The sequence below is a fragment of the Salvelinus sp. IW2-2015 genome, unplaced genomic scaffold (assembly GCF_002910315.2).
Source record: "Salvelinus sp. IW2-2015 unplaced genomic scaffold, ASM291031v2 Un_scaffold2277, whole genome shotgun sequence".
NCBI classification, from domain to species: domain Eukaryota; kingdom Metazoa; phylum Chordata; class Actinopteri; order Salmoniformes; family Salmonidae; genus Salvelinus; species Salvelinus sp. IW2-2015.
In genome coordinates, this window is record NW_019943604.1 from 49,746 (window position 1) to 63,739 (window position 13,994).

At 46.4% G+C, this 13,994-nt stretch overlaps 1 protein-coding gene across 1 annotated transcript in view; it reads left to right on the forward strand.

Annotated features, from left to right (window-relative positions):
- Positions 1 to 13,994, forward strand: part of LOC112073501 (CD81 antigen) — a 32,911-nt gene that overhangs the window by 11,252 nt on the left and 7,665 nt on the right. Inside the window, 6 exon segments of the mRNA XM_070440172.1 lie at positions 7,686 to 7,709; positions 7,711 to 7,788; positions 7,822 to 7,833; positions 10,323 to 10,403; positions 13,070 to 13,144; positions 13,321 to 13,413. Coding sequence (XP_070296273.1) covers positions 7,686 to 7,709; positions 7,711 to 7,788; positions 7,822 to 7,833; positions 10,323 to 10,403; positions 13,070 to 13,144; positions 13,321 to 13,413 — 363 coding nt within the window.

Consider the following 13,994-nt stretch of genomic DNA (forward strand, 5'->3'; position numbering starts at 1 on the left):
TATGCAATATCAAAAAAGGTAAATGTCTAATATATATATATTTTTAATGGTTTTGACAACCCTGTTTGTAAGCTTTTGAAATGATATCCATTTCAACTGATTTGTCTCTTTTCCAGTGATGAAGACATGGATGTCTCATGGTATTGTGGGCAAAATGGGGCCAACATTGAGCACCTTTATCTGTTGAATGTTGGTTAAAAAGGTCCCTTTCGGAGGGTCCCTTTCGGAGCACCTCTACAATGGGGACATATGTATGGAAGGTTTCATTCAAATCAAAAGGGCTGCTGTCACAACGTTATTGGATTGACCTAATAGCTTGTTTTGTTTAACTATGTCTCTATCCATCAACCTAGCAGGGGAGAGAGGGAGACGGCGAGAGAAAGGGAGACAGAGAGAGGAGGGGGGAGAGAGACAGGGAGGGAGGGAGGGGGACCAACTGTCTCTTTTATGATCCTGACCTAGATAAAGAGAGGAGACACACCAGAGTGGTTGTTGCTTCCATCTCTCCTTTATAGTTTATCCTCCTCCTCTCATCCCTCCTACCAGTCCCCAGACCTACACCCTCCTCTCCTCCCGCTGCAGACAGAGAGAGGGATGAAATCCAGCGGGGGAGGGGCCTGGTAGTACTTGCAAATCCGTTGTTAGAGAGAGACTGGAGACCAGACGGGAGACCAGGATAGAGAGACCAGACGGGAGACCAGGATAGAGAGACCAGGAAGAGAGACCAGGATAAGAGGACCAGAGGAGAGAGACCAGGATAGAGAGACCAGACGGTGCACGGGAGAGACACAGGATAGAGAGACCAGACGCGAGACCAGGATAGAGAGACCAGAACGGGGAGCAGACCCAGCGATAGAGACCAGACGGGAGAGACCAGGATAGAGAGACCAGGATAGAGAGACCAGGATAGAGAGACCAGGGATAGAGAGACCAGGATAGAGAACCAGACGGGAAGACAGATAGGAAGACCAGCGGAGAGCCAGGAGAGTAGACCAGGATAGAGAGACCAGCACGGAGAGACAGACGGAGAGACCAGACGGGAGAGACAGACGGAGAGACAGATAGAGGACCAGGATAGAGAGACCGATAGAGAGACCACGGGAGAGGAGAGGATAGAGAGACCAGGCGGGAGAGGAGAGGATAGAGAGACCAGGCGGGAGAGGAAAACGGATAGAACAGCGGAAGGAGAGGATAGAGAGACAGGCGGGAGAGGAGAGGATAGAGAGACCAGCGGAGAGAGAGAGATAGAGAGACAGCAGGGTAGAGAGACGGAGGATAGAAGACAGGGGGGAGAGAGAGAGGATAGAGAGACCAGACGGTGAGAGGAGGGAATAGAGAGACCAGACGGGAGAGGAGAGATAGAGAACCAGGCTGGAGAGGAGAGGATAGAGAGACCAGACGGAGGAACCAGGCTGGAAGAGGATAGAGAACCAGACGGGAGAGGAGGAGATAGAAGAGACCAGACCGCGGAGAGGAGAGGATAGAGAGACAGCGGGAGAGGAGAGGATAGAGAGACCAGCGGTGAGAGGAGAGGATAGAGAGACCAGGCGGGAGAGGAGAGGATAGAGAGACCAGGCGGGAGAGGAGAGATAGAGAGACCAGACGGAGAGGACGAGGATAGAGAGACCAGACGGGAGAGGAGAGTAGAGAGACCAGACGAGAGGCGAGGATAGAGAACCAGACGGGAGAGGAAGATAGAGAGACCAGGCTGGAGAGGAGAGGATAGAGAGACCAGGCTGGAGAGGAGAGATAAAGAGACCAGACGGGAGATGAAGGATAGAGAGACCAGACGGAGACCAGGCTGGGAGAGGATAGAGAGACCAGACGGAGAGGAGAGGATAGAGAGACCAGACGGGAGAGGAGAGATATGAGACAGACATGAGAGACAGACCATCATATACCAAGATATTTAAACAAGAAACTAGTTCAACTTCTATACCATTTAGACTTGTCATTTTTTATTCATGTAGATTAAAATGATGTAGTTTAGAGAAGAGCATAAATTTAGTTTTATTATCATTTTTAGCACTAACTTAAGATCAGAAAGTGTCTTCTGCAGAACCAGGAAGTCAGATTTCAAATAGAAAATGCTTGGCCAATAGTAAGCGTGTAAATGAATTTGACAGTTTCATGTTATCATTGATGTTATTGACCATAGATAGTAAACAACAGCTCGTATAGACTTAGCGGGCCACATTTCTGAACCTCTAGAAACATCCATCTCCATGATGGCTAGGGTTCTTCCACGGAGATAATTATTCAACCATAAGCAGACATCGAGCATGAGCCCAGTCCAATCGAAAGGCCGCTTCTTTAGTTCCACGATCATCAGGTGTCAAACGCTTTCGATAGGTCAAAATAACATGCAGCACTAACTTTTTCTATTATCCAAGGCTTTTTACAATATCATTCACAAACAATCTCATTCATGATAAAATTTTGATATTTGAAGATGGCAGAAAGGCCAGTCTCTTTGTCAGCGACCAGAGAGAGAACAGTGAGTGGATGAGCTAAAACACGGGCACCAGGCTGAAATGTCTCTGCTGTACCAAACACGGCACCCAGGCAGAATGTCTCTGCTGTAACCAAGACACGGGCACCCAGGCTAGAATGTCTCTGCTGTAACCAAGACAAGGGCACCCCAGGCTAGAATGTCTCTGCTGTAACCAAGACACGGCACCCAGGCTAGAATGTCTCTGCTGTAACCAAGACAAGGGCACCCAGGCTAGAATGTCTCTGCTGTAACCAAGACACGGGCACCCAGGCTAGAATGTCTCTGCTGTAACCAAGAACGGGCACCCAGGCTAGAATGTCTGCTTAACCAAGAAGGCACCCAGCTAAAGTCGCTGTAACCAGACAAGGGCACCCAAGCTAAATGTCTCTGCTGTAACCAAGACACAGGCACCCGGCTAGATTCCTGCTGTAACCAAGACAGGGCACCAGGCTAGAATGTCTCTGCTGTAACAAGACACGGCACCCAGGCTAGAATGTCTCTGCTGTAACCAAGACAAGGGCACCAGGCTAGAATGTCTCTGCTGTAACCAAGACACAGGCACCCAGGCTAGAATTCTCTGCTGTAACCAAGACACGGGCACCCAGGCTAGAATGCTCTGCTGTAACCAAGACACGGGCACCCAGGCTAGAATGTCTCTGCTGTAACAAGACACGGCACCCAGGCTAGAATGTCTCTGCTGTTACCAAGACCACGGGCACCCAGCTAGAATGTCTCTGCTGTAACCAAGACCGACGGGCACCCAGGCTAGGAATGTCTCTGCTTTACCAAGACACGGGCCCAGGCTAGAATGTCTCTGCTGTAACCAAGACACGGCACCCAGGCTAGAATGTCTCTGCTGTTACCAAGACACGGGCACCCAGGCCTAGAATGTCTCTGCTGTACCAAGACACGGGCACCCAGGCTAGAATGTCTCTGCTGTTAACCAAGACACGGGCACCCAGGCTAGAATGTCTCTGCTGTTACCAAGACACGGCACCCAGGCTAGAATGTCTCTGCTGTAACCAAGACACGGGCACCCAGGCTAGAATGTCTCTGCTGTAACCAGACACGGGCACCCAGGCTAGAATGTCTCTGCTGAACCAAGACACGGGCACCCAGCTAATGTCTCTGCTGTAACCAAGACACGGCACCCAGGCTAGAATGTCTCTGCTGTACCAAGACACTGCACCCAGGCTAGATGTCTCTGCTGTAACCAAGAAGCTTGATCTTGACATATAGCTATTAGCAAACCAGATGCAAAGCTGGACCCTGAGCGTGATATCCGACCATGGCATAGCGCAGCCCTCCAGTACTCCCATATTATTATCTGTTTCTTTCCACTGTATAAAAATCCTACCGTCGTCCAACGTTGGTCAACGTCTTGACAAAAAGTGACCCGATCCAACTCACCAATAATTCAGCCAGGCACAGTAATTCAGTCCCCAGGCAGTCAGTAATTCAGTCAGCCAGGCCGGTCAGTAATTAGTCAGCCAGGCGGTCAGTAATCAGTCAGCCAGGCGGTCAGTAATTCAGTCAAGCCAATGCGGGTCAGTAATTCAGTCAGCCAGGCAGTCAGTAATTCAGTCAGCCAGGCAGTCAGTAATTCAGTCAGCCAGCAGTTCAGTAATTCAGTCAGCCTGCAGCAGTAATTGTCAGCCATGCAGTCAGTAATTCAGTCACATGCAGTCAGTAATTCAGTCAGCATGCAGTCATAATCAGTCAGCCATGCATCAGTAATCAGTCAGCCATGCAGTCGTAATCGTCAGCCATGCAGTCAGTAATTCAGTCACCTGCAGTCAGTAATTTCAGCCAGCAGTCAGTAATTCAGTCCAGCAGTCAGTAATTCAGTCAGCCAGGCAGTCAGTAATCAGTCAGCCAGGCAGTCAGTAATTCAGTCAGCCAGGCAGTCAGTAATTCAGTCAGCCAGCAGTCAGTTAATCAGTCAGCCAGGCAGCTCAGTAATTCAGTCAGCCAGGCAGTCAGTAATTCAGTCCACCATGCAGTCAGTAATTCAGTCAGCCAGGCAGTCAGTAATTCAGTCAGCCAGGCAGCAGTAATTCAGTCAGCCAGGCAGTCAGTAATTCAGTCAGCCAGGCAGTCAGTAATTCAGTCAGCCAGGCAGTCAGTAATTCAGTCAGCCATGCAGTCCAGTAAAATTCAGTCAGCCAGGCAGTCAGTAATTCAGTCAGCCAGGCAGTCAGTAATTCAGTCAGCCAGGCAGTCAGTAATTCAGTCAGCCAGGCAGTCAGTTAATTCAGTCAGCCAGCAGCAGAGTCAGTAATTCAGTCAGCCAGGCAGTCAGTAATTCAGTCACCAGGCAGTCAGTAATTCAGTCAGCCAGGCAGTCAGTAATTCAGTTCCAGCCAGGCAGTCAGTAATTCAGTCAGCCAGGCAGTCAGTAATTCAGTCAGCCAGGCAGTCAGTAATTCAGTCAGCCAGCAGTCAGTAATCAGTCACAGGCAGTCAGAATTCAGTCAGCCAGGCAGTCAGTAATCAGGTTCAGCCACAGCAGTCAGTAATTCAGTCAGCCAGGCCAGTCAGAATTCAGTCACGCAGGCAGTCAGTAATTCACGTCAGCCAGGCAGTCAGTAATTCAGTCAGCCAGTCAGTCAGCAGGCAGTCATTAATTCAGTCAGTCAGCCAGGCAGTCAGTAATTCAGTCAGTCAGCCAAGGCAGTCAGCAAGTCAGTCAGTCAGCCAGGCAGTCAGTTAATTCAGTCAGCCAGGCAGTCAGTAATTCAGTCAAGCCAGGCAGTCAGTCAGTCAGTCAGCCAGTCATGTCAGCCATGCAGTCAGTAATTCAGTCAGTCAGCCATGCAGTCAGTAATTCAGTTAATTCAGCCAGGCAGTCAGTAATTCAGTCAGGCAGTCAGTAATTCAGTCAGCCATGCAGTCAGTAATTCAGGCAGTCAGTAATTCGGTCAGTCAGCCAGGCAGTCAGTAATTCGGTCAGTCAGCCAGCCAGGCAGTAATTCGGTCAGTCAGCCAGCCAGGCAGTAATTCGGTCAGTCAGCCAGCCAGGCAGTAATTCAGTGTTGTCATTAAAGCCATAACTTTGATAGTATGCTTGAGGTCATTGTCCATTTGGAAGATCCATTTGTGGAGTGGTTGAAAAATGAGTTTTAATGACTCCAACCTAAGTGTATGTAAACTTCTGACTTCAACTGTAGTTCTGACCCACTGGTACTGGCTACTGAAGGAACGGGCCCATGTCTCTCCAGCACAGAATGCAACGTCATTTTAGGAGATGAAAAACAAACACACTCGTGTTTCCCCTATGATTCATCATCATCATCATCATCCACTGTAGTTCAGTAACCAAAATCCAACCTGTCAAGGTGTGATGTCACATCATTCTCTCTGCAGACATCTTGGGATGTAAATCCAGATATCTAAGACTTTCTGGGAAAACGTAAAAACCGCATGAAAAAAACCCCAGAGGGAGTTTTTACCGTATTCAATTCAATTCAAGGGMCTTTATTGGCATGGGAAACATGTGTTAACATTGCCAAAGCAAGTGAGGTAGATAATATACAAAAGTGAAATAAACAATACAAATTAACAGTAAACATTACACATACAGAAGTTTCAAAACAATAAAGACATTACAAATGTCATATTATATATATACAGTGTTGTAACAATGTACAAATGGTTAAAGTACAAAAGGGAAAATAAATAAGCATAAATATGGGTTGAATTTACAATGGTGTTTGTTCTTCACTGGTTGCCCTTTTCTTGTGGCAACAGGTCACAKATCTTGCTGCTGTGATGMKACACTGTGGTATTTCACCCAGTAGATATGGGAGTTTATCAAAATTGGATTTGTTTTCGTATTCTGTTACCAAACTTTGCATCGTCGCAGTTATTCCACAAAATTTGTGTAAATGCGTGTGTAAATTGATCAAAATTGATCAAAGTTGTATGGTTTGTTCAACTCTTTGGGATCAATGTTTTGTTTCATACATTTTTTAAGTGAACAAATGAAAGTGTAATTCCGTTACCGTGGAAATGCCCTAGACCAGGCCTGAGAGGAGAGGGGGTGTGGTGTACCGTGGAAATGCCCTAGACCAGGCCTGAGAGGAGAGGGGGTGTGGTGTACCGTGGAAATGCCCTTTAGACCAGGCCTGTGAGAGGAGAGGGTGTGATGTACCGTGGAAATGCCCCTAGACCAGGCCTGAGAGGAGAGGGGGGTGTGATGTACCGTGGAAATGCCCTAGACAGGCCTGAGAGGAGAGGGGGTGATGTACCGTGGAAATGCCCTAGACCAGGCCTGAAGGAGAGGGGTGTGATGTACCGTGGAAATGCCCTAGACCAGGCCTGAGAGGAGAGGGGGTGTGATGTACCGTGGAAATGCCCTAGACCAGGCCTGAGAGGAGAGGGGGTGTGGGTGTACCGTGGAAAATGCCCTAGACCAGGCCTGAGAGGAGAGGGTGTGTGATGTACCGTGGAAATGCCCTAGACCAGGCCTGAGAGAGGGAGGGGGTGTGATGTACCGTGGAAATGCCCTAGACCAGGCCTGAGAGGAGAGGGGGGGTGATGTACCGTGGAAATGCCCTAGACCAGGCCTGAGAGGAGAGGGGGTGTGGGATGTTTACCGTAGGAAATGGCCCTAGACCAGGCCTGAGAGTGATGAGGGGGTGTGCATGTCTAGGTGTATGCTAGATGGTCTGTGTGTTGAGGGGAAACGGTTAGAAGGATATTTGTGTTATACTCACCATCTCTCTTATCTTCTCTCTTTCTCACGCTCCTCCTCCCTCTTCTCCTCCTCTCTCTCCCTCTCTTCCCTCTCTCTCTCCTCTCTCTCTCCCCTCTCCCCCTCTCTCTCTCCCCTCTCTCTCTCTCCTTCTCTCTTCCTCTTCTCTCTTCTCTCCCCCTCTCTTCTCCTCTCTCTCTCCCCTCTCTCTCTCCTCTCTCTCCCCTCTCTCTCTCCCCTCTCTCTCTCTCTCTTCCTCTCCCTCTCTCTTCCCTCTCTTACCTCTCTCTCTCTCTCCCCCTCTCTCTCCTCTCTCTCTCTCCTCCTCTCTCACTCCTCTCCCCTCTCCTCTCTCTCCTCTCTCCCTTCTCCTCTCTCTCCTCTCTCTCCCCTTCTCCTCTCTCTCCCTCTCTCCTCTCTCTCCTCCCCTCTCTCTCCCCCTCTCTCTCCCCCTCTCTCCCCCTCATCCCCCCCTCTCTCCTCTCTCTCTACTAGTTGATGGGCTCGTTGGTCCTTGCGGGTTGGATTGTGGTTGCGGTTCGATCCTGAGACCGTCGCTCTGCTGAACGGAGACGGAGCGCCAGACACCTTCTTTATGGTGAGACAGGGACAGGAATCAGCCAATCAGAAGGGAGGGTATGTAGTGAGTTAGCCAACGGGACTGGAGGAGGCCTATAAATGAACCAATGAGCACGGAGGGAGAGACATTATGTCAGCCAATGACTTGTGATGTCAGAGAGGCTGAAGGTGGCCCTGGAGAAGCGGTGAGGATTGTAATTTCGGGTCACAAAAGTGTTTGTTTATAAACTGTATGAAAACAGCGTTGTCGCCCCTATAAACAAACAGAAATAGAAACACAACATGCACCTTGTGCTGGGGACAATAAAATGCCACTGTAAAATGTTACTGACTCTCCTGCTGGTCACTACATTATGTCTGTTTAGTCCACAGTTATGGTAACTGACTCTCCTGCTGGTCACTACATTATGTTTGTTTAGTCCACCAGTTATTGGTACTGACTCTCCTGCTGGTCAATACATTATGTCTGTTGTTAGTCCACAGTATGGTACTGATCTTCCGGTGCTGGTCACTACATCTATGTTTGTTTAGTCCACAGTTATGGTACTGACATCTCCGCTGGTCACTACATTATGTCTGGTTTAGTCCACAGTTATGGTACCTGACTCTCCTGCTTGGTCACTTACATTATGTCTGTTTAGTCCACAGTTCATGTACTGACTCTCCTGCTGGTCAATACATTATGTCTGTTTAGTCCACAGTTGCTTTATGTACTGATTCTCCTGCTGGTCACTACATTTTATTGTTTGTTTTAGGTTTTCCACAGTTATGGACCTGAACTTCTCCTGCTGGTCACTACATTATGGTCTGTTTAGGTCCACTTGATTATGGTACTGACTCTCCTGCTGGGCACTACATTATGTTCTGTTTAGTCCAACAGTTTATGGTACTGACTCTCCTGCTGGGCACTTACATTATGTTTGTTAGTCCACAGTTATAGGTTACTGGACTCTCCTGCTGGTCACTACATTTATGTCTGTTTAGTCCACAGTTTCATGAACCTGACTCTCTGCTGGTCACTAACATTATTTGTTTTAGTCCACATTATGGTACTGACTTCCTGCTGGTCACTACATTATGTCTGTCTTAGTCCACAGTTATGTACTGACTCCTTCCCTGCTCGGTCACTACATTATGTTTGTTTAAGTCCACAGTTATTGTTTACTGACTCTCCTGCTGGTCACTACATTATGTCTGGTTTAGTCCACAGTATGGTTACTGACTCTCCTGCTTGGTCACTACATTTATGTCTGTATTAGTCCACAGTGTTATGGTACTAGACTCTCCTGCTGGTCACTACATTATGTCTGTTTAGTTCCCACAGCTTTATGGTACTGACTCTTCCTTGCTGGTCACTACATTATGTTTGTTTAGTCCACAGTTCATGGTACTGACTCTCCTGCTGGTCACTACATTTTGTCTGTTTAGTCCACAGTTATGGTACTGACTCTCCTGCTGGTCACTAACATTATGGTCTGTTTAGTCCACATTATGGTTACTGGACTCTCCTGCTGGTCATACATTATGTCTGTTAGTCCACATGTTATGTACTCGACTCTTCCTGCCTGGTCACTACTTATGTCTGTTTAGTCCACAGTTTTATGGTACTGGACTCCATCCTGCTGGTCACTACATTATGTCTGTTTAGTCCACAGTTATGTACTGACTCTCCTGTGGTCACTACATATGTCTGTTTAGTCCACAGTTATTACTGACCCCTGCTGGTCACTGCATTATGTCTGTTTAGTCCACAGTTATGTACTGACTCTCCTGCTTGGTACTACATTAATGGGTCTGTTTAGTCCACAGTTATTGTACTGACTCTCTGCTGGTCCACTACCATCTATGTCTGTTTAGTCCACAGTTATGGTACTGACTCTCCTGCTGGTCACTACATTATGCTGTTTGACAGTCCAGTCCAGTTGACAGATGAATGTTCAGCTTGTAATGTTCTTTCAGATATGATCATGGTTGATACATTAGTGATTGTTTTTATGGTCTAATGCTGCCCTCTGCTGGTTGCTCCTGGGGGAACTACAACAGGTCTCGCCTGAATATATATAATAACCCTGAAATTGATCTTCCATCTGATTTGTTTTCCTCTGGTCTCTCTCTGTCTCTCTCTGTCCTCCTTTCTCTCTCTCTCTCTGTCTCTCTGTATCTGTCTCTCTCTATGTCTGTCTTCTGTCTCGTCTCTCTCTCTGTCTCTCTGTGTCTGGTTTGTCTCTTGTCTCGTCTGTCTGTCTGTCTTGCTTCTTTCTCTCTACTTCTCTCTTCTGTCTGTCTCTCTGTCTCTGTCTGCTGTCTCCTGTCTCTTCCTCGCTTCATGTTCTCTCTCTGGTCTTCTCTCTCTGCTCTCTCTCTCTCTGTCTCTCTCTCTCTTTCTCTCTCTCTCCTGCTCTCATTGTCTTTCCTCTTCTCTCTCTGTGTCTTCTCCTCTCTTCTCTCGTCGTCTCTCTCTCTCTCTCTGTCTTTTCTCTCTCTCTCTGTGTCTTTCTCTCTCTCATCTGCTGTCTCTCTCTCTTGGTGTGTATATCCTATTCATGCGGGCAGTTAGTGATGTTTGGTGGGGGATTCTTGGGCTCGCTGATTGGAGCCTACGAAGAGTCCCAGTGTCTGCTGGGGTCGGGTTGAGTTTGACACACTTCCCTGAGGGCAGAAAAACACAATTCAAATAGCCAATCATCACTAGGTCCTGGATCTTGACTGAACACCAGAATCTCAGTTAACACTGTATATTTAAGGAAGTACAACATATGAGCCACTAATTTGTTAGGTCATCAGTGGGTTTATAAGCCCTTCTACTAGGTCTCATTCAGTGGTGTTGGAAAAGTTACCCTATCTCAGACGGCAGTAAAAGGAAATAGATACCTTAATAGACAATGACTCAAGTAAAAGTTGAAAGTCACCCAGTGAAATACTACTTAAGTAAAAGTCTAAAGTATTTGATTTTTTTAAATATACTTAAGTATCAAAAGTAAAATATAAAAACCATTTTCAACTGCCTTATATTCAAGCAAACCAGGACATGCACAACTTCATTATTATTGTTGGATAGCCAGGACCCACCAACTCCAAACACTCAGACATTCCATTTACAGATAGGCCAGGGAACACTCCAAACTTCAGACATCAATTTACAGATAGCCAGGGAAACACGCCAACACTCAGACATCATTTACAGAATGCCAGGAACACTCCAACACTCAGGACATCATTACAGATAGCCAGCAGCGGGAACACACGCCAACACTCAGACATAATTACAATGAGCCCAGCGGAACACTCCAACACTCAGAATCATTACAGATAGCCAGTGGGGGGGAACACCCACACTCGACATATTACAGTAGCCAGGGGGAACATCGCCAACACTCAGACATCATGACAGATAGCCAGGGGAACACGCCAACACTCAGACATCATTACAGTCATGTCAGCGAAGCACCCACACAGCAATTACGAACCGGAACACCGGCCAACACTCAGACATCATTACAGATAGCCAGGAGCGAACACTCCAACACCAGACAATCATTTACAGATAGCCGCAGGGAACACTCCAACACTCAGACATCATTACAGATAAGCCACGCGGTGACACTCCAAACTCAGACATCATTATCAGTAGCCAGGCGGAACCACTCCAACACTCAGACATCATTTACAGATAGCCAGGGGAAACACTCCAACCACTCAGTACTATCACGGACCTACACTCGCATCATTACAGATAGCAGCCACGGGGAACACTCCAACACTCAGACATCATTACAGATAGCCACGGGGAACACGTTCCAACACTCAGACATCATTACAGATAGCCACGCGGGCACACACTCTGACATCATCAACACTTTTTTAGTGAGTCTCCAGATCAGAGACAGAGACCAGATGTTCTCGGAGTTCTGATCAGAGCAGTAGGAGCCAGGGATGTCCCCTAGAGTCTTCCAGACAAGGCGTAGGATACCAGGAATTTCTTTGTGATCCTCAGATCAGAGATCATGATTGTACAAACAGCGATGTTTTCTGTTTACGTTGCAGCTCCTCCAGATCAGAGCAGGGTGCCAGGGAGTTTGTGTGACCAGATCGGGACCAGGGATGCCCAGGTGTTCTCGTTTAGTCGAGTCCTTCCAGATCAAGAAGGCGAGTAGGGAGCGGAGTCGGGAGACTCACAGGACGGATCGGTTTCTCTGTTTAGTGTCATCCCAGATCAAGAAAGGCATAGATGACCAGGATTGCTTCTCTGTTAGTGAGATCCTTCAGATCAGGCATAGGAGGCCGGAGTCTCTGTATGGTAGATCAGAGCAGCTGAGCCGCTATGTTCTCGACATAATTGTGTCATGCCGACCATTTTTCCTTTTGAAAAAATGTAACTTGTACTTTGGGTGTCAGGGAAAATGCTCATGGAGTAAAAAGACATATTACTCTTTAGGAATGTAGTGAAGTAAAAGTTGTCTAATATAACATTAGGTAAAGCTACAGATACCCCGAAAAAACCACTAACGTCAGCATTTTAAAGATTTTACTAACACTGTACACCAACTGGTCTCAATTAGCCATATGCATATAAGCCTTAAACTAAGGTGATTTCTAAATTCAAACATGAGTGAGTCATGGGTATAACAGAGCCAATCACTAATAACCTTGGTATTAGCCTATAATAAAGGACAAGTCTACACAAGAAGAACTCTCCAGTAAGCTGTCTCAACTATGGACGAATACGCGGACAGGTACCTGCTTATGGCCGTCCCACTTCCCTGTTTCTGAAGTGCGGACCATATTTCTACCAACCCTGTCCCAGATTATGCACCTTCATTTTGGACAGTTAAGGACATACCTCTCCCTACAGCCAACATTCATGTCAAACACGATAACGATATTAACTTGCAATAGCGGAAATCACTTAATTAAGCCTCATATATGGTTCCGATGATACTTATATAAAGGACTTGTATATGCTACTGTATATACACACTGATAAACAAACAAATTAGTCCTGGCTATGTATGTCGTTACCTTAAAATTACAGATGTTACCTACATCATCTGCTTCTCCAAGAGCTCAGGATAAACCCAGACCGACCATGAGTCATCAACGGTTTTGCAGACAAAACCATGGAAACAGTCCACATCTAACCGGTGTTGGTGTTCCAGATCAGAAACCATGGAAACAGTCCACTCTAACCGGTGTTTGTGTTCCAGATCAGAAACCATGGAAACAGTCCACTCTAACCGGTCTTTGTGTTCCAGATCAGAAACCATGGAAACAGTCCACTCTAACCGGTCTTTGTGTTTCAGTTCTTTGCCTGTCTGCTGATCATCTTTGGAGCAGAGGTTGCCGCTGGTGTCTTTGGCTTCTTGAACAAAGACAAGGTACCCATAATGCACCTCACCACTCCACCACGCTATTGTGGTTCCAACTGTCATTTATTGTCTTACTTCAGATAACCAATCAGACGGAGTTGTTGCGTTTGCGTCGCAGTAACGCCACCTGTCAGAATATAATGACAGTTTTATTTTCACGGTCTTGTCTGMTTCTTTTCTCACAGATAATCGAAGATGTCCAGAACTACTACATCAAATCCTACAACGACGACAACAGCAACAACAACACAATGATACAAAACTCTTACCACAAAGTTGTAAGTACACTAACACTGACATTTTGTCTGGTGAAAAAGACGATGCTTGAAAACAATAGTACATACGATAGAAGATGCATAAGATTTATTGTTGATTTCAGTGATACAAAACTCTAGTAGAACTACCGATTGGCAGTGCCCTCCATAAGTATTGGGACAGTGTGACATTTTATTTTGTTATTTTGTCTCTGTACTCCAACACTTTGGATTTTAAAATTAAACAATGACTATGAGGTTAAAGTGCAGACTGTCAGCTTTAATTTGAGGGTATCTCCATCCATATCTGATGAATCGTTTAGAAATTACAGCATTTCTGTACTTAGTCCCCCCCCATTTTAGTGAACCAAAAGTATTGGGACAAATTCACTTATGTGTATAAAAGTAGTCAGAAGTGTAGTTTTTGGTCCCATATTCTTATCACACAATGATTACATCAAACTTGTGACTCTATAAACTTGTTGGATGTATTTTCTGTTTGTTTTGGTTGTGTTTCAGATTATTTTGTGCCCAATAGAAATTAATGGTAAATAATGTATTGAGTCATTTTGGAGTCACTTTTATTGTAAATAAGAATATAATAT